The 23,648-nt window shown below is 35.9% G+C and overlaps 1 protein-coding gene across 1 annotated transcript in view; it reads left to right on the top strand.

Moving 5' to 3' along the window:
* The window catches only part of LOC150105440 (uncharacterized), a 763,287-nt gene that overhangs the window by 332,343 nt on the left and 407,296 nt on the right, over positions 1-23,648 (top strand). Inside the window, exon 4 of the mRNA XM_090394153.1 lies at positions 7,210-7,493. Within this exon, the coding sequence (XP_090250279.1) occupies positions 7,210-7,493 (284 nt within the window). The remainder of the gene's footprint in view (positions 1-7,209; positions 7,494-23,648) is intronic.

Below are 23,648 nucleotides of genomic sequence, written 5' to 3'. Positions count from 1 at the left end.
TTAACTATATGTTATGTTTCAGTGATGTTATGAGTTATGTTCTTCATAAGTGATCCAGTTAAATTAATTCAGAATAATTAATTTTTAGCTGTATATTAATTTAATAAATACATCAACGTCTCGTAGGTAAATTTAAAACTACTCATTGCTATGGGAAATTTATAAAGTGACTTGTAAACGATGTGGAATGCAAGGAGTTATCTAAAGGTGTTGGCTTGCCTTATAGTTGTCTGTTGTGCTGTTGGTAGTTTAGTACAAGGTTCTTTGTCCCCCTTTTGTTCTTAAGTTTCCAATATTATCATAGCCCTCATATCCATGTTCATAATATTCAGTTCATAGATCAAATTTTCTGATATGTTTTATCCTTCTCTTCTACATGCACGTTTTTCCTTAATTCCCGGGTTCATTATAGCAACGTTTGCCAACCTTCACCGAACTAAGCAACACTGCTGCCAATACTTTTTTGTTTTTGCGAAACACTTGATAATTTTCTCGAAAGAAATTTAAATGTGTACATGTATAAAAATGGAGGCATTTATTTATTTTTAAATATCTTAGCTTCTGTCGGAAATCAGCTGGAAGTGCCCTTTTTATTGTTCTGATGAATTATTTTCTTAATTTTCAGTCTGTAACATTTACAGACCACCTTCAGTTGAAATATTGGTCAAATTAAAAGCTAAGCACGCTGTAAGATGAATTTTCCCTACAAAGTGGCTGCTCATGTCAGGAAAAATCTGCTAATTCTGCTTAGTGCAGAGATAACAGCAGGGTAATCTTAACCGTCTTCATTCCGTTTTGCGAAGTTTACCAGAATTGTAAAAAGGGTACGTTCATTGAACAACAGATGATACGCGATTGTAGTTCAAATAGTGTTATAATAAATTAAGTTGGAAGGAAGGAACTGAACTAAGCGATAAAATTTAGTTTTTCTGCGTATGTTCAAACCCTTCCTAACTAGAGGCATAGACAAAGTTCCTGTTCAAAACCATTAAGCACACCAGTTTTGGTGAAGTGTGATTTCTCATCTAAATAGTCAAATATAAGCAACTCCACTGCTGATGTTCTTACAGATCACTTGTTGAGGATACATCAACATCGGAGTTCTGATTTCTCTGGGACATATCGACTTTGACTGTGAAAGGCATTAACGTAAATGCTTTAATTTTTCTTTTTGTATTCCTGCATTTCAGGGATAATTTTAGTTTTAAATAACGTCATTGTCACAGCTATCATTTAGTAATTACTGGAAACATGGTCTTACACCATTCTTTATTATCACCCTGAATTTTAGTAGTACATATTTCATGCCTGGCTTGACTGGGTGTTCTCAACTGAAGGCTGACTCTGTTTTAGTGTGCAAGTGAGGGTGGTAAAAACTCATTTCGGAATTAATACAAAGAGTTATAAATTCACAAACGTTTAACGATAAACAAACAAATTTGCATGCTGGATTTGGTCAGAAATTTCTGCACAGACAAGAGAGAAGAAGTGAGAGAGAATTACAGAAACTTGTGTCAAATTGCTTTAGCATGATTCAGTATGATTGTAGCTAGCGATACTCTTTTTTACGAACAATCTCCTTGACCCGATGAGAGATAAGCTACTGAAGCTTTTCTGTCCATTTATTATAATGAATACAGCCTTTTCTGTCTGTGGGTAAAAATCCCTGGTATCAAAGGCGAAAAGATAACTAATGAGCCGCTAATAAGATTGAGTCTAATATTCGAAGAAGAAATGGGTTCCTTCCTCCGCATCTTGAATATGTAACACGACGAAGTTCATTAAATTTATACAAGAAATTCATTAAAGAAAAGTTTGTAAAATGCTCATCTTTAAGTGTCCATGAAATAACTATGTTGCACGCGCACACAATTCATTTACTCACTTTTAGTTCATTATTTAGAACTCCTTATTGGATTCCACAAACTTTGTTTCTTAAAATAAAAAAGCAGATTTATGTGCCAGTGCGATCTTCTTCTAAATATATAAATCGGTTTTTCGAAAGGTTGGTCTTAAAAATGTTAGCTGGTGAGTGAGATATCATTGAATTCGGAATTTTGTTTTCATTCTGGGAATTCTAGTGTAAATCAGTAAGGCTTCATCTGCAAGTAAGATGATATTTATTTCATACTTGGACGCATTATTGATGATTCCATACGTGATAAATGAAACAGTTTAAATAAAGAAAGCAGTTGTAATCGAATACCTGAATTTGATTAGAAGACTGTTTGATTGCAGTTTGTTATAAACCGTCAAGTTTTAAGAGCAAAGAAAATTCTTCACTCTCCTAAATAAATAAATAAATAAATAAACACACACACACACACACACACACACACACACACACACACACACATTGGGTTGTTGCAAATAAAATGGCCGATTTTAAGGACGATTGAAAAAAGAAGAGAATAAAAAGAAGAATACCTGTTTAATCAAAGTAATCTCCAGCAGCATCAGTGCATTGTTGCCAACGTGTGGCAAGGTCATTGATACCATATTTGTAAAAATCAGTGTCTGGAAGTGATGAAGTCCTTCACTGCCCGACAAATTGATGCGTCGTTGGCAAAGCATTTTTTGGACAAAAAATGGTAATCTGTTGGGGAAATGTCAGGAGAGTATGGAGGATGAGGCACAATTTCGTATCCCAAATTGTTGATTTGCTGTATGGTTCACACTGCCGTATGTGGTCGGGCGTTATCCTGACTGAAGCAATAGGACTCCATGTCTATTAACAAGTGCTGGTTGCTTTAAGGCACAATTTGTCATGCATTTTCCGCATATCTGTACAATATCGAACTGCATTGATCGTTTCACCTCGTGGAAGGAATGAGTAGTGAATAACACCAGCACAAGACCACCATACAGTAAACAACATCTTCTGATGCAGAGGTGCCTTTAGAGCCTTCCTGGAGCGTCTTTCACTTCCAACCACTACGATGAACGTGTAGGATTGTCGTAGAATATCCACTTCTCATACACAGTCACAGTTCGTTGCAGGAACCTTTCTTCTTTACTTCTTAAGAGAGAAGAGCACACTTCCAAATGCCGTGCTTTGTTTTCATCAGTGAGTTCGTGAGGCACCCACTTGTCGAGCTTCCTTACTTTTCCCATTATTGCCAAGTGACGTGAAACAGTTGAGAAGTGTACATTTAGTGTCTGGGCGATCTCTTGTACAGTTTGTCATGGATCTGATTCAATTAAATCCTTTAATTCATTCGAATCAATGGAGGTAGAACGATGGCCACGGGGTTCGTTTTGTAGCCTCAACTCTCCTGAGCGAAATTTTGCAAACCAACGGCGAGTGGATCTCTCATTAGTTGTTCCTCTACCGAATGCTTTATTGATGTTTTTTACTGCAGCCACTGCAGAATTTCCCAATTTGAACTCGTAACGGTATAGCAACTTTAATTGACTGGGTTCCATGATTGACTTGATGTCGGTAGTATTCAATGCTTAATGCTCGTTGAACAAAACAAATACTACAGTTGCATCACCCACGTGTGACGCTGTCACATGCCATAAAAAATTTGCATATACCTCAGCGCTTGCTTTCTTCAGCAACCAGTAGAAACCTGACAGTCATTCAACGGCCATTTCATTTTCAACAACCAAATATATATATATATATATATTGCATATTTGTGTGGATACATTCCCCATAAGCGTTAAAATTTGAAATGAATTTGCAGTAAGTATATTTCTTACTTTTCATGTATTTTAAGTGTTCCAGTATTTATACTAGAAAAATTGATAGCACTACATAGAAATATTTTTGTTGATATTAATGTCCTTAATATCAACTACCGAACTTATTTAACAACCTTGCTTGAAGTAGTACATTTGGTCATCTGTAGAGGAGGATTCTCGGTTTGTTCTGTCTCTTAGCTCATTCGTCTTGCTAATCTGCTATGAACATTCAACCCTGTCTGCCTACAGTGGCCTTTAAAACTACACTTTAAGAAGATCGAAAGTATTCTTTTGATTGATGCGAGTCGAAAAGTTTATTTTAAATCTGAATTTATAAATATGGCTGAAATTGTGAAAGAGTGTTCCACTGTTTTCTTTATTATTATTATTTTTTCTATTTTAAACTGACGGACCGAAAGCTTAATTAATTTTAATGAAATGTAATTTCAAAATAAGTACAGATGGGATGTGTTTCGGGAGTAATTAAAATACAATCATCCAGAGTGCCGGGCTATACAAATGAGCCTTACGCGTTTTGCTGATATTGTATGGTATTATCAACATATTTATAACCGATAAATTAGATTTTTGGTGTAGTTTATAACATTTTATGTTGAGGATAATGTGATTTAGGTTACCGTTTTTTTTTTTTTTTTTTGTTAACGTTATTGAACATATATTTTACCCAGCGCTACTAAACTTTCTGTCTTGTTCCTTGCTACCGCTCATTTCCCACCTGTTCCTTTGGGGCTAAGGAGAAGCAGGTGCTTCGGAGCATGATTTTGCGTTAAGTTGTATTCCTCAGTCATGTTTGCAGGTGGGAATATTGTTAATCGGAGATCTCAAGTCACGCTTGGTGAGGGAACATCAGTAGTACGGACTCTTTTCCCTGGTTTTATTAATGTTGCGATACCATTATGAGTTGGTAGAGAACTTGGGCGAATTCCTTAAAGGAGTTGTTATGGGAGGGCACACTGCCTTCATAGTGTGAGGTGACAGCTGCGTTGATTTATAGTGGCATCGCTACAGCCGATTACTGCTCTGTGGAGGTCACAGGTGCTCTTTCCTCAGTGCGTTCAACGATTGTTATGCGGGTTGAAAAGCTTCATCTTTTTTTTTTTTTTATCCGCCTTTTGCTTTTCCTCTGTCTGCACGCAATGCTACGTTGACTTCAGTAAGCTATTTATGCAAAAATAATTTTTGTGACAAGGCTTCTATGTGTATTTGGTTGTATTTTTTAAGTGACTTAAATGGATAAAGGAATAATGCTCATCGGGCATGGAAGTAATGCTTACATATCAAAGTAATAATGCCCCGGAAAACTGTTTTGATTTTACTGTATGTTATAATCTATTTCTTGAAATTAGATTTGGAATATCTTATATTCTTTCTTTAACTTCATAATATTTTAATGTGGGAATAACTGCTATTCATTAACCCTTTCTTTTAGTGTTGCACGGTGATCAGCATTCATTTTAGAAATTATGGACTTTACAACCGTGTTATAAATAACTCTTAATTTCCCGACATTTCGATCTTCATATTAAGATCATATATGGAGCATATACAAATATACAGGACAAGCTGAGTTACATTACATACAGTAAGCTAATGAAACAATGATTTGATCACAGGTTATTCTACTGGCATGACCTCTAGTGAAAAAAAAATTACAAATTAATTAATTATTTAGAAACAACATCAAGCTAAATTTTATTTATGATAACATGAGCAAATATTCTTTCTTATAGATAGTTTTCGTTCAGTGATGTCCTATTTTGAGCATTGCAATTGTTATTTTTGATTTAGGATCCTGAATTATCTACAGTCCTGTTTATAGTTACTCTTAGAGAGGAAGGTTCCGTGGGTCGAATATGTGCCTTCCATATGTTTGGGATTTTTAGACCATCATTATTGTTCAGATTGAGGGTGGTTGATAATATCTCACAGGCTTCCTTAAATTTGCGTTCATACCATGTTTTGGTGTGATGTAAACAACTAGTCTAGTGCTTTTCCAGTCATTTCTATGTAAGGTGTTCAGGGCATGATCAGAAAGGACAGCTTCACCATAGTTATTATATTTAATGTGTCGTTTATGTTCTTTTTGTCTGATAGGAATTGTGCGTCCTGTTTCCCCTGGATCGCACAATTCCTATCAGACAAAAAGACAAATTCCTATCAGACAGTGTAGTCGAACGACAGATCCGTTTTCGTTGGGAATACCTAGATTTGAGTTCCCACCTAGGAGAGGAAGAATAGCCTTTACTAACTCATTACTATTGTAAAATGTAATGTGAAGAATTTACCTGACCAGAATGTATCTCTATATCCATCTTTGTTTTTTTATAACTTTTTTTTTTTTTTTGGTACAGCTGCGTAATCAGAAACGCACAAGAAATTAACAAATCTAATACACTTGTTCCAAAGACGACAACAGGAGTTTCTAATATTCTTCAACACACTATTTTTAGGAATTAGTCTGGTGATGCTGAAAACGATTTCTCTTGGTTTATGTATTTGTTGTTGTTTTTTTTACAAGTGAAACACTATATTCTTTGGGAATCATGCAATCGAATTGAACTTCGCAATGATGGACAGTTCTGATGTATGAGTTTGGTGTGGTTAATTAGTTATTCGATCTGCTGTGTGAACAGAGTAGGCGCCGCGCCTAATTGATTCTTTCCTTTTTAATGCAGTTTGGGTTGCAGGTAATTCCGTTCCCCCCTTGTGGAACCGCATACCTCCGTTTAGAAATACCTTCACATTCATATTATCACAAACGCATTGCACTGAACATATTCTAGACCACTAAACAGAAGAGCTACGTTCTGTCTTCATCTAAATCAAAGTCTGGACTGCACCGTCGTCAATCATCATCACCAATATTTTGCCTGCTTTGTTGGTGGTTTGTTTAGTATTTCCTGAGTTATTAAGGCTATGAGCCATGTGTATTATATCTGTCATGTGCACCTGTTCTTCAGTCTGTTTGTCTGTTTTGTAGAGGGAAAAATAGGGAATTTCAGTGGTTAAAATATTCCTGCTAACTCACTACTGCTTTGTTTCAACATCGGGCCTAATAAGTTTCTTGTTGATTTGAAGAGTGATTATCTTTGGCTATTCGTCATATCGATTCTACTATTTCAAACGGATGCGTAGTTTTTCTATCACATGCGAAGCTATTAAGTTCCTTATGACTCACGTTACATTTTTAAGCTAGTCATAGATCCTTTTCTCACCTTTGTTTTTATCTAAAAAATTATAACATCCGAGAAAGAGTGTGAAAAGTGCGAGTAGCGTGTCATGAGCATGTACCTATCGAACATGAACTAATGAGTTTTCTTTTGCGGCCCATCTGTATTTAACGTCATTGCTGGTAGTACGGTAGAAAATGTATGAGGACTTGACGTCTTCATGACAGAATAATCGTTGCCGGCTGGTCTCCTTACACACATGTAAGATCTGCAGTAATCACAGACGCTTTGGTAAGCTCCTCGCTCCAAATTCCGTTTTCTTTTGCAGGGATTCCCTCTGGGATGGAGAGCAGTCCGGAGACTACCAAATACGTTGCCATGGGAACGCCGGAGATCCCTCAACAACTGATAATTCGGATCCCAGCATATCGCGAAGGATAGCTGGCGCTTTGCAGGCGGAGGAAGGAACAACAATAACAACAGCTGCAGTGTTTCTGGTCGACGGACCGGAGGTCAACAACGTCACTTTACGAACTCCATCTATCGTATACGTCGGAGAGATCGTCACATTGCATGCTGTTGCTACGTTGTCATCTTTGGATGCCGTGAACGGTAAGTGTTTTTTCCTGTCTTTTATTTTCCTTTTTCTTTTCCTCCACTTCACACAGAGGTCGAAGCAAAGTACCACTCATATACTAATGGATTGTTGAACTTCAGACTTGAAATTGCACATTACGAATAATATATGTGAAATTAGGATTATTGCTATTGAATCTAGTGAAGAAACCAATTTCGGTATTTATAATATTAGAATAACTTTACGGTTTGTGGATCAAACTTTTTTTGGCTTCCTTTATACGCTCCGTGCATCAAGCGATTTGTTTACACTGGAGGAAATATTGGATAAAGTGAATGGGAACTTTTATTTTTGATTGAGTTTATTTAGAAAAAAAATATCTAGGAGAAACTAGAATCGTTACTACAGTAATTCTTTTTATGCTGCACGCAACTATAAAACTTCTAGGAGTTTTTACCAAGAGCTTTATAAATGTTCATCCACACTTTTCACACGGAAGAGAAATGGGAAACCAATCCTCTCTGAATCTTGTATTACTTCTTTTAAAAATACGAGACATAAATATATATAATTTATAGCATCATCAAAATCAAAGTTATGGTCTTCTCTTTCAGCTTGCATTATTTTACTTCAACTACTTAATAAGTAACCTTGTATAAATGTAAAATTCGCTCAACCATGGAAAATTGTTATGACATCTATAACAATGTTTCTGCGAGTTTACTTCAGCAATTTTTTTTTCTGCCAAACAAATGAAGACAGTTAATAAGGAACTCTTCTTGTGGTCTATAGATATTTTTATGATCATTTATTATCAGCTTAGTGTCTACAGTTTAGCAACCTTCTCCTAAATCTGTTGAACACATGCGGTAGCAACCTGCATTTATTTTATGTCTGGCTGTACACCTTACAAATTTATTTATTCTATCTACTTTCATTTTTTCTGCAGATGTTCTTTAGGACAACCATTCTACTTATTCATTTCCTGAAAATTACAGTTCGGGGATATTATTTTAATGAAAACATATTAACCACTAAAACATTGAAACAAATTGAATTGAAAAACATTTTGGATGTATAGGCAGAAAGAAATAGGTATGATCAAAACAATTTTGTTTGGACGCACCACCACTCGTTTCTGTTGTAAAGTGGACAACTTCTCCATTAAGGGTAAGGTAAGTTACATAAACTTTCAGTTTCTGTTTCAAAGTTGTATGCATTATTGAGAAATAATACCTTGCACTATTTCACTGTGTGTACCCTTTGTGATTTCCTTCTCATCCAAAAACGACACACTTCAAATTGGTATTGCCATTAGTTTGAATTACGGCCAAAGCAACTAAAGCTGTTTTATCATGTCGATTAATTGCTTGTATTCTCCAGCCCAATTTTTTTGTTTGTTTTCAAAAGCAGAAGAAAAAGATGATAAAACCACCTTGAAGCGGCCGTACGTAGCTTTCACTTTAAATACTCTTACAAAGTTATTCATATGATAGGATTCGATGCAGGTCTTTCCACCCGAAGAACAGATAACGTGTCAGCTTCCAGACTGTGCCACGGAGCCGTGTTGACTTCAAAGAATAGCGCGTGTGCAGTGAGTTTTCGTCAAATGAGGAAAACATTCCGCGGAAATCGTGAACGTTGAAACTTGTTTTCGGAGAGGGGGCTAAAGCATCGATTGTAAGTGGAATGACTCCTCTTAAGGACGAAGAACATTTTTCGGAGCAGGGGCCATGAATTGAATACGTCACTTGAGCATTGTTTAATAGAAAATGTGCCTTTATCGCATTTTTAATACAAAAATTTCTATTTTAACTTCCTTATTGTAAAAACTTTGAGATAAGAAAACTGTGAAATTTGAGAAGAGAGATCGCCGTCTTGGTACAGCACTAACAACTGCACTAAAATACTAGTTAAAGTGTACATTATAAGAATGAATTTACAACGAGATTGTTATCTATCTACATACAGCGTCTTCAGGTGTAAGATAAGAGTTTCCACAATGTTTACTCTACTTATATTTATACGATTCCCATCTAGAAAAGTTTGTAAACCTACTGTATGTGGTGGGCTAGATAAGAATTGACTCTGCTCTAGAGACAATGCACGTATCCTCTTATCAATGTACGCCTTCAATAAAAAGATAATGACCACTGGGCAATGAAATCCACCATCTAAAGACATCCATAACATCAGTAAGATTCCAACCCGACCTACTGGTAAGACATCTACACTTCTTGCTCTAGAGAATTTAAAAAAAAAAAAAAAAAAAAAAAAAAAAAAATTTTTAAAGTCACTTCAGACCTTTAATAAGACACGGTAGCAATGATAGTGGCATACCGAGCGAGAAATTCGTCTGTCACTTAAACATTAATTCCACACAGTCGTATTACAACTCTTGCTTACTGGAAAATGGAGACTCCGTAATTGGTCAAGCAAGTTACGCTGATGCAATTTCTCTTTGTATTATTGATTAGATAAATGACCGTGAAAAATATTAAAATTATCGTTAGTTTTGCAATCACTCTTGTTTGAAAATAAATTACGTTGTGTTGGCTACTTTTCGGCTTAAAATAGTTACAAATAACAAGGAACATGATTGCGGCTGCTGCTGTGTTTGCGCTTCTCAACAACTTCATCCTCCCAGTTATATCTTTTTTTAGGCAGTTGTTTTGAAGAGGAAAAAAAACGGTAGCAAAGTTAGGAAATGTTTAACGTAGCAATGAACTACCTGATGATTGGTTATTAGTTATTACTACCGATATTTGTGACTATATGAGTTACTGGCGATTCCCCCCACCCACCCACTAGAGAAAGTGCGCATCTCCGAACGAACGCTTGATGAGAAAGATCGCCATTACTTGATGTCTCTCATACTGTGATGGCTGTCTCTTACCCTCCAAGGCTACTTTGTGTCGCAGAGCTGCATGCCGGTACCAAGGGATCTGGCACGTTCGGCCGACTGACTGTCCATAATAGTTGGTAAGCGCTTGACTTGCACTCCATTTGTTGGACATGCGATCTAGAAGTCTGATAAGAGTATTCGTGGGGAATCGGCACGTGTGCACGGAGATCTGATCTTAGCTCTACCAGAGCTAGTCAGGGTTATTGTGTGCAGCCTCTATTTTATTCAGGAAATGATAAGACCATTCTCAGATACTGTGCGGTATTCAGAAAATGATGACTATAAGTCTTAACTGCGATCTTCTGCTGTTAGATGATTTCACTCATGAAATTTTGGTTTTCTTTTCATGTCTTTCAATCTGCGTGTGGTGCATTCATCACTTTTCTATGCACTTTGTACGATCTTTAGTACTTTAATCTGCAGTATAGAATATTTGCAATAGAGTATTCGAAATCATTGTAATGTCGAGTATGGATTATATCTGATATTTAATGATATATATCTTTATGAACTGTGATTATGAACATCTGCGATTATGAACATTTGCCTAAATTCTGTTCTTTTCTATTCGTTTTGTCCACATTTAAAATTAATTACCTATAATTAATTATAAGTATTTTGGACGATGCAATCCCTAATCATTCCATGGTGGGATGTCATTTGCAATAGCAGTGGTGCTCTCATTTATATCACATGTGCATCTCGTTGTAAAGAGAGTTTTGTTATGCCTTATTGAATATACGATGGTTATAACTTGTTTGCATATCAGTGTTATTTCCGCGAGATGTTGAAATTAGGGTTTCTGAATCTCAGCTATTTTTCTGTTCTCGGGAGACTTTTTTTTCCCCCAAAGTCCCGAGACTATACCTTTTGGAAATATATTCAGAATATATATATATATATTTTTTTTTTTTAATAATATATATATATATATATATATATATATATATATATATATTTAATAATATATAAAAAAAAAAATATATATATTTAATTTTTTAATATTATTTTTGAAATAATGCAATTGTTGACTCATTTCTGTAAAATATCAACAGATGCATGACTAAGGCAAAATAAATTTTCATCTAAGCTTTCACGTCCAAATTTCTGCATCCATCTGTTGTTATAGCCACAATATGTTTTTGAAAATTGTTCCAAATTTTTATGTCCCTAATATTTTTTCCTGGAAATAATCCTAAATTTTAAATTTTGGCATCATCTCTGAATGAACAACAATTCTAAAATATATTTTATCCCCAATACCTGCCCACTTCCTCAAGGACTCACTTTAATGAGTACGGGCATGGCAAACCCGAGGTACGTGATGCTGGACCATGCCTTACTTCATGTAATATACATCTGTTATATGTAGACTGGTCCCGCTTCTTCCTTCCTTGCTTCTTTCTTCTCTTCTTGCTCCTTACCCCAATGCTATTAGAGTATTCGAGGGCTAGGGGTGAATCTTTTCTATTTTGCTGTGTCATTTCATCTTATGCACTATTGTGAGGCACCAACCTGTCTGGCCAACGTGGTGCTATAAGGCCACATATCTCCCCATGGATGAATGAATAAAATAGGAAAATTACTTACTGGCTCGTCCGTTGCCCAGCATAAAAAGGGACGCGTCCTGGACTTACGCAGAGGGTCTAGGTCGAAAAATATGCTACAGTCTCCACTAGCTACAATGAGTCCACCTACAGTGCACAATGATAGAAGGATATTAGTAGGAACATATAACTGCAGATCTCTACGAGATGATGATAAATTGGAAGAACTGATGAAGGAATTGGAACATATAAAATGGGACGTTGTGGGCCTTTCAGAGATAAGAAGGAAAGAAGAAACTCTCATGCAATTAAAAGATGGACATACTCTTCCATTGTGAATGTGACAGAAACTCAACTGCTGGTGTAGGATTCCTAATAAATAAAACAATCAAGGACAATGTCCTGTTTGTAAATAAAATAACATCAAGAATAGCTGAACTAAGTCTCTTCATAAATAAAAGATACCAACTGAAAATTATACAAGTATATGCCCCAGCTATGGACCATCCAGATGAAGAGATAGAAGATTTCTATGAAACATTAGAATCCACATTCAATAATTCTAAAGAATTCTACATAATTATAATGGGTGATTTTAATGCCAAAATTGGAAGCAGAGATGACCATCTGAACTCCATCGGTAAATTTGGATTTAGACAGAGGAATGAAAGAGGAGAAAGACTTATTGAATTTGTAGAAGAAAGTAACCTCTTTATTATGAACAGCTTTTTCAAGAAGAAAATCAACAGAAAATGGACTTGGAGAACCCAAATGGACAAACTTACAATGAAATAGACTTCATCCTCTCCAACAGAAGATACATAATAAATAATACCAAAGTGCTTAATAGATTTAACACAGGAAGTGACCACAGACTAGTAAGGGCAAAAGTATGGATCAACAAAAAATGGAAAAATTTTCTTATGAGGAATAAGCTCATAAGAAAAAAGTCCAATTTAGTGAATCTACAAAACCTCTACCACAATAAAAGCTGTTATAGAGAATCACTCAAAAATGAACTAAACAAGTTAAACACAGCTACTACCATCGATAATGCTAATGAAATATTAACAAAATCTATCTTGAATTGTGTACTAGAAATAGGTGGTGTAAAAAGGCACCAAGGAGAGGAAAATCTAAGTCAGGAAACCTTAGATCTGATGAAGAAAAAAAGAGATTTGAATGACACCAATAAAATAGAATATACGGAAATTTGTAAAACTATACGTAAAAGGATGAAACATGAACTTAGATCGTATAATACTAGGAAAATTAAAGAAACAATAGAAAACAATAGTAATATGAAGGTCCTAAGATGAACATTATCAGTTGGAACAAAGGAAATAGCTGCTGTAAGAGGAAAAAATGGTGAATTGATAAAAAATAATTGATAATCAAAAGAATTCAGGAATTTTATACTGAACTCTATGAAGACAAAGACCAGGACATCTAAGAATCATCTATGGATTACTCAAGTGAGGAAGAACATGATGCCCCTGAGATCTTACAAGGTGAAGTGGAAATGGCACTGTGGGAAATGAAGAATGGAAAGGCCTCAGGAGAAGATGGAATTATGGTAGACTTCTTAAAACTGGGAGGAAGCCCTGTCATCAAACAGTTGAGTAAACTCTTTAATAAATGCCTAAAACAGAGAAAAATTCCGAAAAATTGGAACAATTCACTTCTAATATTTATTTTTAAAAGGGGCAATAAGGAAGAAATTAAAAACTACAGACCTATAAGCCTACTCCCCACCATATATAAAGTTTTCACAAAAATTATGAATAATAGAATAAAATCTAAACTAGAGGGAATGCAATCCTGTGAACAAGCTGGATTTAGGAAGAATTACAATACTTTGGGCCATATTCACACATTAAGACAGCTCATTGAAAAATCAATTGAATACAATAAACCCTTATGTCTGGACTATGAAAAAGCATTTGATTCAGTTAAAACATCTGCAACACTAAAAGCACTTGAAACCCAGGGAACTGAGAAACCATATATTGAAACACTAAAACATATTTACAATAATGCAACTTCTGTAATTAAATTATATAAAAACAGTGAAAAGTTCCCAATACAAAAAGGCATCCGGCAAGGCGACACCATATCTCTCAAATTATTTACAGCTGCATTAGAAGAAGTCTTTAGAAGCCTTGATTGGGAAACAAAAGGAATAAACCTAAATGGAGAAAGGCTGCATCATCTGAAATTTGCAGATGATATTGTCCTGATAGCAGATAATCTTGAAGATCTGGAAGAAAGGCTAAATTAGCTAAACGAAGCCTCCAGAGAAATTGGATTAAAAATAAATAGAGAAAAAACAAAAATAATGATGAATAAATACATAAACCATAGAGCTATCAAAGTTGAAAACCATGAAATAGAACAAGTTACTTTATATGTATATTTGGGCCAATTGTTATCCTTTGAGGAGTGCCAAAGAAAAGAGATTGAACGAAGAATTCACCTTGAATGGATGGCTTATGGGAAAATGAGAGACATATTCAGAAGTGACATTCCTATGAGTCTAAAAAGGAAAGCTTTCGACCAGTGCATACTTCCTGTTCTAACATATGGAGGAGAAACATGGAACTTTAACAGAAGCCCTAAACAAAAAGCTGAGAACAACACAACATCGTATGGAAAGAAGTATGCTAAAAATAACATTAAGAGATAGGAAGACAGATATCTGGATAAGATCTCAAACCGGTGTCATGGATATTGTAAAATACATTAAACAGGCTAAGTGGAGATGGGCTGGCCATATTGCCAGATGCAGTGATGGGAGATGGACTAGAAAAACAATAGAGTTGAGACCAATGGATGGAGCAAGACAAAGAGGAAATCCGAGAAGAAGGTGGAGAGATGAACTGGAACAAATTGCAGAAGTGAGATGGATAGGAGAAGCAGAAAACCGAGTGATCTGGAAAATCATGGGGGAGACCTTCGTCCAGCAGTGGACAGAACCAGAAGGTTGAAGAAGAAGAAGAAGAAGAAGAACTTCCCACTCATTCAAACTAAGACTGAAAGGGCGATCCGATTCTGCTAATTCTTCAATTTTTAATATTTTTTTTTTTTTTATAGAAGTATAAAATTTAATTTAAGATATCTGACTGTTATTCCCTCCTCCCCCTAGTTTATAATTCTGCTTTGAAGTCCATTCGCGTATAAAAGAATTGTTGCAATTGTTCGACCTGAAATCCTATTGTCACGGCAATTTCATTTGATTTTCTTATTTTATTTTACAAAATTTTAAAATTGACTGATCAGCCTTACTTCATTTTGATTTACTTGAAGGTTCTACATTTTTTCCTCAGCTCTTTTTTTTTTTTTTTTGTGGTTTATGCATACGTTCTAAATGCTTATCAGTCCGCTCTTGTTCCATCTAATTTTTACATTTCTTAAAAGTATTTATAAACTTTAGATTGCTTTACTTTTCATTTTTGAAGCAAAAAGTGAAAATCTTAACATTATAATTACAGAAATATGTCCACATAATCACAGGAGTATATAAATTCCAAAATACTTCAATTTGGCATAAGTAGATAAAACATCTGCAACACTAAAAGCACTTGAAACCCAGGGAACTGAGAAGAAGGAATCCATCTGTCCATTCATTTTATGAGAATATAAAATTCGGCATCTGAGTTGCCTTGGTTTTCACTACTTAAAAGACACAAGTTCTGCCCACGAGCCTATGTTGTCCTTTTATTAGTGCTCAAATTAAGTTTGTCGACTGGCTTGACAGCTGTTTGGAAATGTTGGTTCTCATCAGAGACCAGGCAGTGACCAAGATAGAGCAAAATCCTATCACTACCATAGCAGTCCTATGTTAGAAAGTTGAACTGAAGCCTTTCGGCTCTCTATACTTCAGTAATCGTTTATACGCCTACTGAGAGGGATGAATTAAACGGGCGGCTGGGTAGGGGTTTGTGTCATTTAAGTAGTGCAAACCAAGGCTAATCGATGCCGAAAGTTATATTCGCGTGAGCTCTGTAGTAAATTTGAAAACTTTTAAATTAGCTTCCATATTTGGCTATAAAATATTGATTGATCAATAATATTCTCCATTTGTACATATTAAATTATAAAATAATGATTTTTATTTTATCAAAAAATTTATCAAATGTGATCGAAATTTAAAAATCATAAATAATACCTTTACCATATATTACATGATTAAAGTAAAAATAAAATTAAAATAATTTTGAAATTATAAATTCGTTTTTTCATTGTTAGGCCGAGAACTTTTCAGACCACCCTCGTATGTTGCCTACTGGTAGTGATTTTTTTTTTTTTTTTTTTTTTTCCCCGGTTTAACTAACGAATCTCCTGCAAAAAGGGGGTAATGCTGCGAATGAACTTGGACTAGTGTAGTATTACGTGTAGTTGTTTCATTACAGTTGATTTATAGTCACATTAGTCATATAATGATATTATATTCGGGTTTAAAGTGATTTAAACGAACTAAATGCATTACATAGAAAAGTAAGGCTTTAAAATATGTTATCAACAGAATACCAGTTGAAAATCTTCTTTTAAAGCAGTTGAAATTCGCTTCTATTATACTTGGGTTATGCCAACGGATTGTTCTGAAGTTAGATTTACTTGTCTGGTGTAGTCCATATCGTCTATATTGCTACATTAATTGAGTATCGATTGCTTTGTACATGTATTTAAGTCTTAATTGCCTGTTCTGCATAGTTTTCTGTGTGAGATTTTGACTTATGTTTTCTCAGTAATGCAACGTGTTTTATGATCTACACTGCTTGGAAAGAAGTCAACGGACACCTTAGCGTGAAGAACAAACAACCATGGCGCCCAGCTTAATAATATGTAGGACCTCCTTTCGCTGCAGCCATTCTACGGCGCATACTTTCCACAAGCATATGACAGTGATCAGTGGGAATTTTGGACCATTCTTTCTGTAGGTATGTAATGAGGCCCTGAACTTTTGTGTGGCTGACGTCCCTTGACCTCACCTGAGGCTCTGTGAAGGCCAGTCAAATGCGGTGACGTTCATGGCGACAAACCACACAGTTACAGCAGCCTATGACACGGTGCATTGTCCTGCTGAAATAGAGAATTGTCACTTCCCTAGAAATGCTACAAAATAGGAAGCATTGCATTGTCCAGAATGTTCAGATACGTTGCGTTGTCCGGAGTTCACTGCTCATGGCATCACAATCAGAGGTCCCATGCCAAACGAGGAAAACAGGACCATTCCATTACACCACCACCTCTGAATTTCATAGTTCGGGTAACGCACTCCGGTAAGAGATTACCCGTCACACTTACACTCGTTCATCTGCTCCGTAGAGGGTGTAATGTGATTCGTCGCTCCACAACACATCTTTCCAAGCTTCCACGTCCCAATATAGACACTCTTGCACTACTGAAGACGACGCTGCATGCTGGTTCGGATAATGTGGGGCTTGCATATTGCGGACCTACCATGCAAACCCATGTTGTGAGTCCCAGTTTTAAATGTTTTTTGTTCAGATTCGTGTTCCAGTCGATGCCCGAAACACCGCATTCAACGTAACGACCAGCGAATGGCGGTTTTTACATATTGTCCTTCATAGCACCCTATAGTCACGTTCGGTGAGTGTCGTGGGTCGTCCACTGTGATTGCAGTTGATTCCTTGCGCTTCCATCAGTATGGTGTCATTGATTGTTGGATTGGGATGGCCCAATTTGTCAAACAGATAGGCCTGACATGGTGTTCTATCACAACGTCCATTTCATACTCCATCAATTCTCTTCTCGCAGTTCTTTCATCCATACACAGCTGAACTGACTTGGGAGCATTGCATTCCTCCAATTTATAACGTCTACCAACACGTAACTCGTTACATGGCAATATATATATATATATATATATATATATATATATATATATATATATACACACACACACACACATGGCGTGTACGTTGACTTCTCTCAAAGCAGTGTGTGATGCTGTGGAAGAAACCTGTAGACACTGTCCTGTTTATTCTGTTGAAATAAATATACGCGAGTTTCAATTTAACTAAGCAGCTCTTATTTATGTCAGTATCATCTCTTTAAATAGCAAAGGAAAGTTAAAAAAATGGAAAAGCTAGAATACTTTTAACTTAAATCAGCAAGTTAACGATTCACCCTGAATTCTCACTACCTTTAAATCTGTAAAAAAAAAAAATAAAAAAATAAAAAATGCATCAATACACAAATGCAACACATTCTATATGCATGCCTTTCTCATGAAAGAAATACTTCATTAAATCTCTTCATAGTTTTAGAGCACTCATGTAATGTTTTCCTAATTGTTTATTTTATTTTCTTATCTTAGTTGCTATACTTGAGCATTGATCTTGGTTTACATGTGACCCATATTCTTAACTGCTAATATTGACATAACATTATTTAGTGATACTCTAAATACGCTGAACTGAAACTCGCTTCAGCCATCAGACCGCGTCTGTACCTTGCAGTTGTTAGACTGCATCTGGATTTTTTTATTATTATATATTTATTTTTAAGAGCAGGTTTTTCTGAGCTATGTGATAGATGGAGGAATTGTAATATATAGGAAGGATGTGGTGGGATACACAAAACTCACTGGAAATTGAGTTTAAGACTTTAACTCGAAGAAATGTATTCGAAATTTACGAAATTAATATTAGCAAAAATGAAGCAGAGAGTTTTAGACAGACATTTTGGTCTGGTATATAATATAAGCTTCTCTGATATACAGAGTGATTCATGTATATCCGAGCCCAAAATTATGCTATAGACCAGAAATGAGGACACGGATTTTTTTTCGAAACATTTTTGAATTGCTGAAAATTTTATGCAGAGCTATTCAAGGTAAGTCTCCTGAAACCTCTAATCATTTTTCATTCATTTGTTCGCAATCTAGAACGTAAACCTGGCTCAGTTTACATCACTCTGTATTATAATCACATATCAGAAATGAAGCAGAGAATTATATAAAAATATTAAAGCCCTTTCTATTCACTAAAATCACAATCAGTATTACATGTCACTCTTGCATCGCATATTGTACACTGTATCGAAACATTTTGACTTCGTCTACCACCGTGACGAAATTTTGCTGAACTGAAATGAAAGAAATAGATGAGAAATAAATTTTCAAAAAAAAAAAAAAAGAAAGTTAAAGAGCCCTAATTTCGACTACTACGAAAAAAGTTTTCGATGGATTGGAAAATAAAGGGAAAAAATTATTACGATTAGATAATCATACTAAATCGGGTATCCGTATAATTGTTATTTCCTTTCCCTTCGTCGGATTTTTATTTTAATACTCTCTGCTTTTAACAGTTGATCTGAAGGCTGTAATTTCCCTTTTGAATGCATTATTCTGTTAATTGCTAACTTCATTTACAGTTCGCATAGGTGTATCATATCCTTAAAATTTGTGAACTTTGTTGGGAAAGAGTTTTTTTTCCTCAATTCTAGAATTCTTTTTCTTCCGCGAGCTTTTTTTTTTTTTTAAATCTGTATTTTCACTTTATTTCTCATTTGAACTGGCTTATAATTTAGCCGTAATCATAATCTCTGTCATAGGACTTATAGTAACAAACCCTCATTCTTTCTCTCACTCATTCTCAAAATGTGCATACAATGCAAATATAACTTCTTTTTCCTCTCCGAAACATATGGAAGATCGTTCCCCCTTTGGAAACAATCCTCTTTCAAATGCTGTGCTGATTCCAATCCCCCAAACAAGTCACATGCTAATAAGTTTCTTCTTTGGTGCCGACATTTAGATTATCACGGTAGTAGAGGGGTATAGTATATGTGTTCTCTGATATTTTGTTTTTCGTAGTTAAGATAAGAAAACAAGTATGTAATCCATAGGAGGACATTATAAGAGGTTGAGCGGAAGCGCCGCGACCAAATTTGCCGAGTAGAACATCGAAAGGTCATTCAAGAGTCATTTCGCTAATGTTGACTGCCCACTTTTAATATACCGTGACATCTGTTCACGGTCACTGTCCTGAATTTGTGTTTGTATGAGTTCCGATTTCATCCTCTGACAGGAATGCCTTCTGCTGGTGAAGCTGAATCCACCTGCAGGCTGACTACTTGACTACTCAGATATCGTATTATATCCATAATATGAAGGACACTTCCTGCAATTTCTTTGTTTATTCTTTCAATAACTAATTGATACCTCTTCAGGAAACGCGGGTCACTGTAGATCTCGGTAACAGTGCCGGGAGGGGAGAATACTGACTCACAACTCCTTCCTCAACCCGTTATTATGTACTTGGCGGCTGACCCGGACAGTGACCAGATCACCTCTAAATTACTTGTGCTCGTGTGTCTGGAGAACCCGACAGCTTGGTCCCAGTCCCGCAGGCTAGTTAACATCACCTCTCCGTAACAAATGAACAAAGCTACGACCGGAAGACCTCGTGTAGACCCTCACCCGCAGGTTGTGGGAAGGAACTGGCCGTCGGATCAGCTCTGTTAAGAGAAGCCGAATATATGCGAGTGGTTTGTAATTTTTCCCTGGTTAACCAAGCAGAACGATGAAACGAGTAGGCAGAAATGGGAGCTTCTGGTTGAGTAATCACAAAAGTCATTCTTAGTTTTTTTATATATTTTATTTTATATATTATTTTCATCAATACACTTAGCTGATAGTAATTTCAACTGGACAGTTCACCAAATCTAAAAGCTACGGATTGTTTGACAATTTAATCGGAATCGATAGTTATCTAGTGAAACCGGTCTGCTTATAATGAGACAACGTGTTGCATTTGTGGAGGTCAAGATCGTAGTAATTACCACTTCGAATAAATGGGGGGGGGGGGAAGATTACGCTAAGCCGATTATGTCAGCTCCTTTATTGCATTTCTGAGGCTTAGGAGTTTTCTTGTCATTAATTGAATGCTATTTTTCATCGAAATTTCAAGCTTAAAATAGGAGTAAGATGCCCTGCTAAGAAAATTCGCGAGAATGGGGAGGGTGACCAAGAAATACATTTTAAATTCAAGTTGGAATAAGTTCATTACCTCTACACTTCTTTTTAACTCTTACATGAATTAATTACATAAGGATTTCCTTATTTTGAGAATACTAGTGATTTAATATCACTGTCCATTTTTTTAATGAGTTTCGCATTTTGAAAAAGTGAATTTCACTAGTTTCAAATTGTAATCATCAAAACAACATACATTTCATATCCAATTGTCAAGTTTAGTATTTTAGTAATTTATTTGAAAGTACCTATGCTTGGTGGGTATTTTTTCCTTTTGAATTATTTGATACATGTACACGGAGTTATTTACTTTCAGAAATGCAGTTACAGTGCGTACTCCAAGACACCATTGCTTTTCCCTAATTCTCTGATATACTTGTGTCCGTTTTTGTTTTCACTTCCCCCCCCCCCCCCCCCATAGTAGCAGGTGTAGAGTGTTGAATAAAATACTCCAGATGATCTTATAGTGTAATTGCCAAGACGAATTCAATTTCGAGAGCGAATTAGTTTTTATTTGCATGACTGCGTGCCTACCTGGATAATGTAATATCGGTGTTTTACAAGGAAAAGATAAAAGTATGAAATGGGGATGGGTACTTAACATTTCCTTCCTTCTTCAATCTTTTTATGGCTTACAAAGCACACTTTTAGCAAATGCTTCTGAATATTTACTGTCTGAGTGTATCATGCGAAACTTTTACTTATGTATTGGGTTGTTGCAAATGAAATGGCCGTTGAATGACTGTCAAGTTTCTACTGGTTGCTGAAAAAAGCAAGCGCTGAGGTATATGCAAATTTTTTATGTCATGTGACAGCGTCACACGTGAGTGATGCAATTGTAGTATTTGTTTCGTTCGACGAGCATTAAGCAATGAATACTACCGACATCAAGTCAATCATGGAACCCAGTCAAATAAGGTTGCTATACTTTTACGAGTTAAAATTGGGAAATTCTGCAGCGGCTACAGTAAAAAAACATCAATGAAGCATTCGGTGGAGGAACAACTAATGAGAGATCCACTCGCCGTTGGTCTGCAAAATTTCGCTCAGGAGATTTGAGGCTACAAAACGAACCCCGTGGCCATCGTCCTTCCTCCATTGATTCGAATGAATTAAAGGATTTAATCGAATCAGATCCATGACAAACTGTTCGAGCGATCGCCCAGACACTAAATGTACACTTCCCAACTGTTTCACGTCACTTGGCAATAATGGGAAAAGTAAGGAAGCTCGACAAGTGGGTGCCTCACGAACTCACTGATGAAAACAAAGCACGGCATTTGGAAGTGTGCTCTTCTCGCTTAAGAAGTAAAGAAGAAAGGTTCCTGCAACGAATTGTGACTGTGTATGAGAAGTGGATATTCTACGACAATCCTACACGTTCATCGTAGTCGTGGGAAGTGAAAGACCCTCCAGGAAGGCTCTAAAGGCACCTCTGCATCACAAGATGTTGTTTACTGTATGGTGGTCTTCTGCTGGTATTATTCACTACTCATTCCTTCCACGAGGTGAAACGATTAATGCAGTTCGATATTGTACAGATATGCGGAAAATGCATGACAAATTGTGTCTTAAGCAACCAGCACTTCTTAATAAACATGGAGTCTTATTGCTTCAGGCAGGATAACGCCCGACCACATACGGCAGTGCGAACATACAGCAAATCAACAATTTGGGATATGAAATTGTGCCTCATCCTCCATACTCTCCTGACATTTCCCCAACAGATTACCATTTTTCCGGCACTTGGGCCATTTTTTGTCCAAGAAATGCTTTGCCAACGACGCATCAATTTGTCGGGCAGTGGAGGATTTCATCACTTCCAGAGACACTGATTTTTACAAATGTGGTATCAATGACCTTGCCACACGTTGGCAACAATGCATTGATGCTGCTGGAGATTACTTTGATTAAACAGGTATTCTTCTTTTTATCCTCTTCTTTTTCAATCGTCCTTAAAATCGGTCATTTCATTTGCAACAACCCAATATATTGCAGGAATATGCTGTTATCTTGTTCTGTTGATATCTAAGCATATTGCAACTTACTCGTATTATACATGTATATCTAAAAGTAAATATCTTTGTATGTTTAATAATATCGCACTAATATCTGCAGTCAAGAAACTATGCTATTGAAAATTTGATATTTTTTTTTAGTTTTTTTTGTTAACCCATGTAAAAAGTGACATGTTCAGAAGAAAATGAATAAGAAAAGAAAATGAAAAGTGCAAGATGTTACTGGATAAAATAAGATCTGTTGTGTTTCAGCATCGATTTCGTGATATATATCGTCAAGGGTGTACAGAATATTATGACAGTATTTACCCGATTAAAATGCCTTTTCAACAATTTTCTTCCAAATTATTTTGGTCTGTAACTTGACAGAACTCTGATATTGTCAGATCATATATTTCTTTCTACTACAGTATTTCTGATCTGCATCAGTCCACCTAGACCTTGGTGTCTTCCTCTGGTCGTTTTCCCTCCACCTTGGAATCATCTCTTTTGCTAAACATTCGCGAATGCCAATAATGTTAACTTTCTTCTAAATATCTTCATAAACAGATGGGATCAGTAGCAGAAGCATGTTAAAATATGATTCTGTTATTGATACCATATGTTTTTTATTTTAATTTTTCTCTGAATTCTCATATCTCGGGTCTTTGATCAACTGTGTTATTTCAAACAAATATCTCAAATTCATAAGTCAATAGGCCCAAACATTATCTTGG

This window comes from Typopeltis vanoorti, chromosome 6, assembly GCF_054136105.1.
Source record: "Typopeltis vanoorti isolate ZY-2024b chromosome 6, IOZ_Tvanoo_1.0, whole genome shotgun sequence".
Taxonomy (NCBI): Eukaryota; Metazoa; Arthropoda; class Arachnida; order Uropygi; family Thelyphonidae; genus Typopeltis; species Typopeltis vanoorti.
Note: the sequence above shows the minus strand (reverse complement) of the source record. Positions and strands in the feature narration are given on the sequence as shown.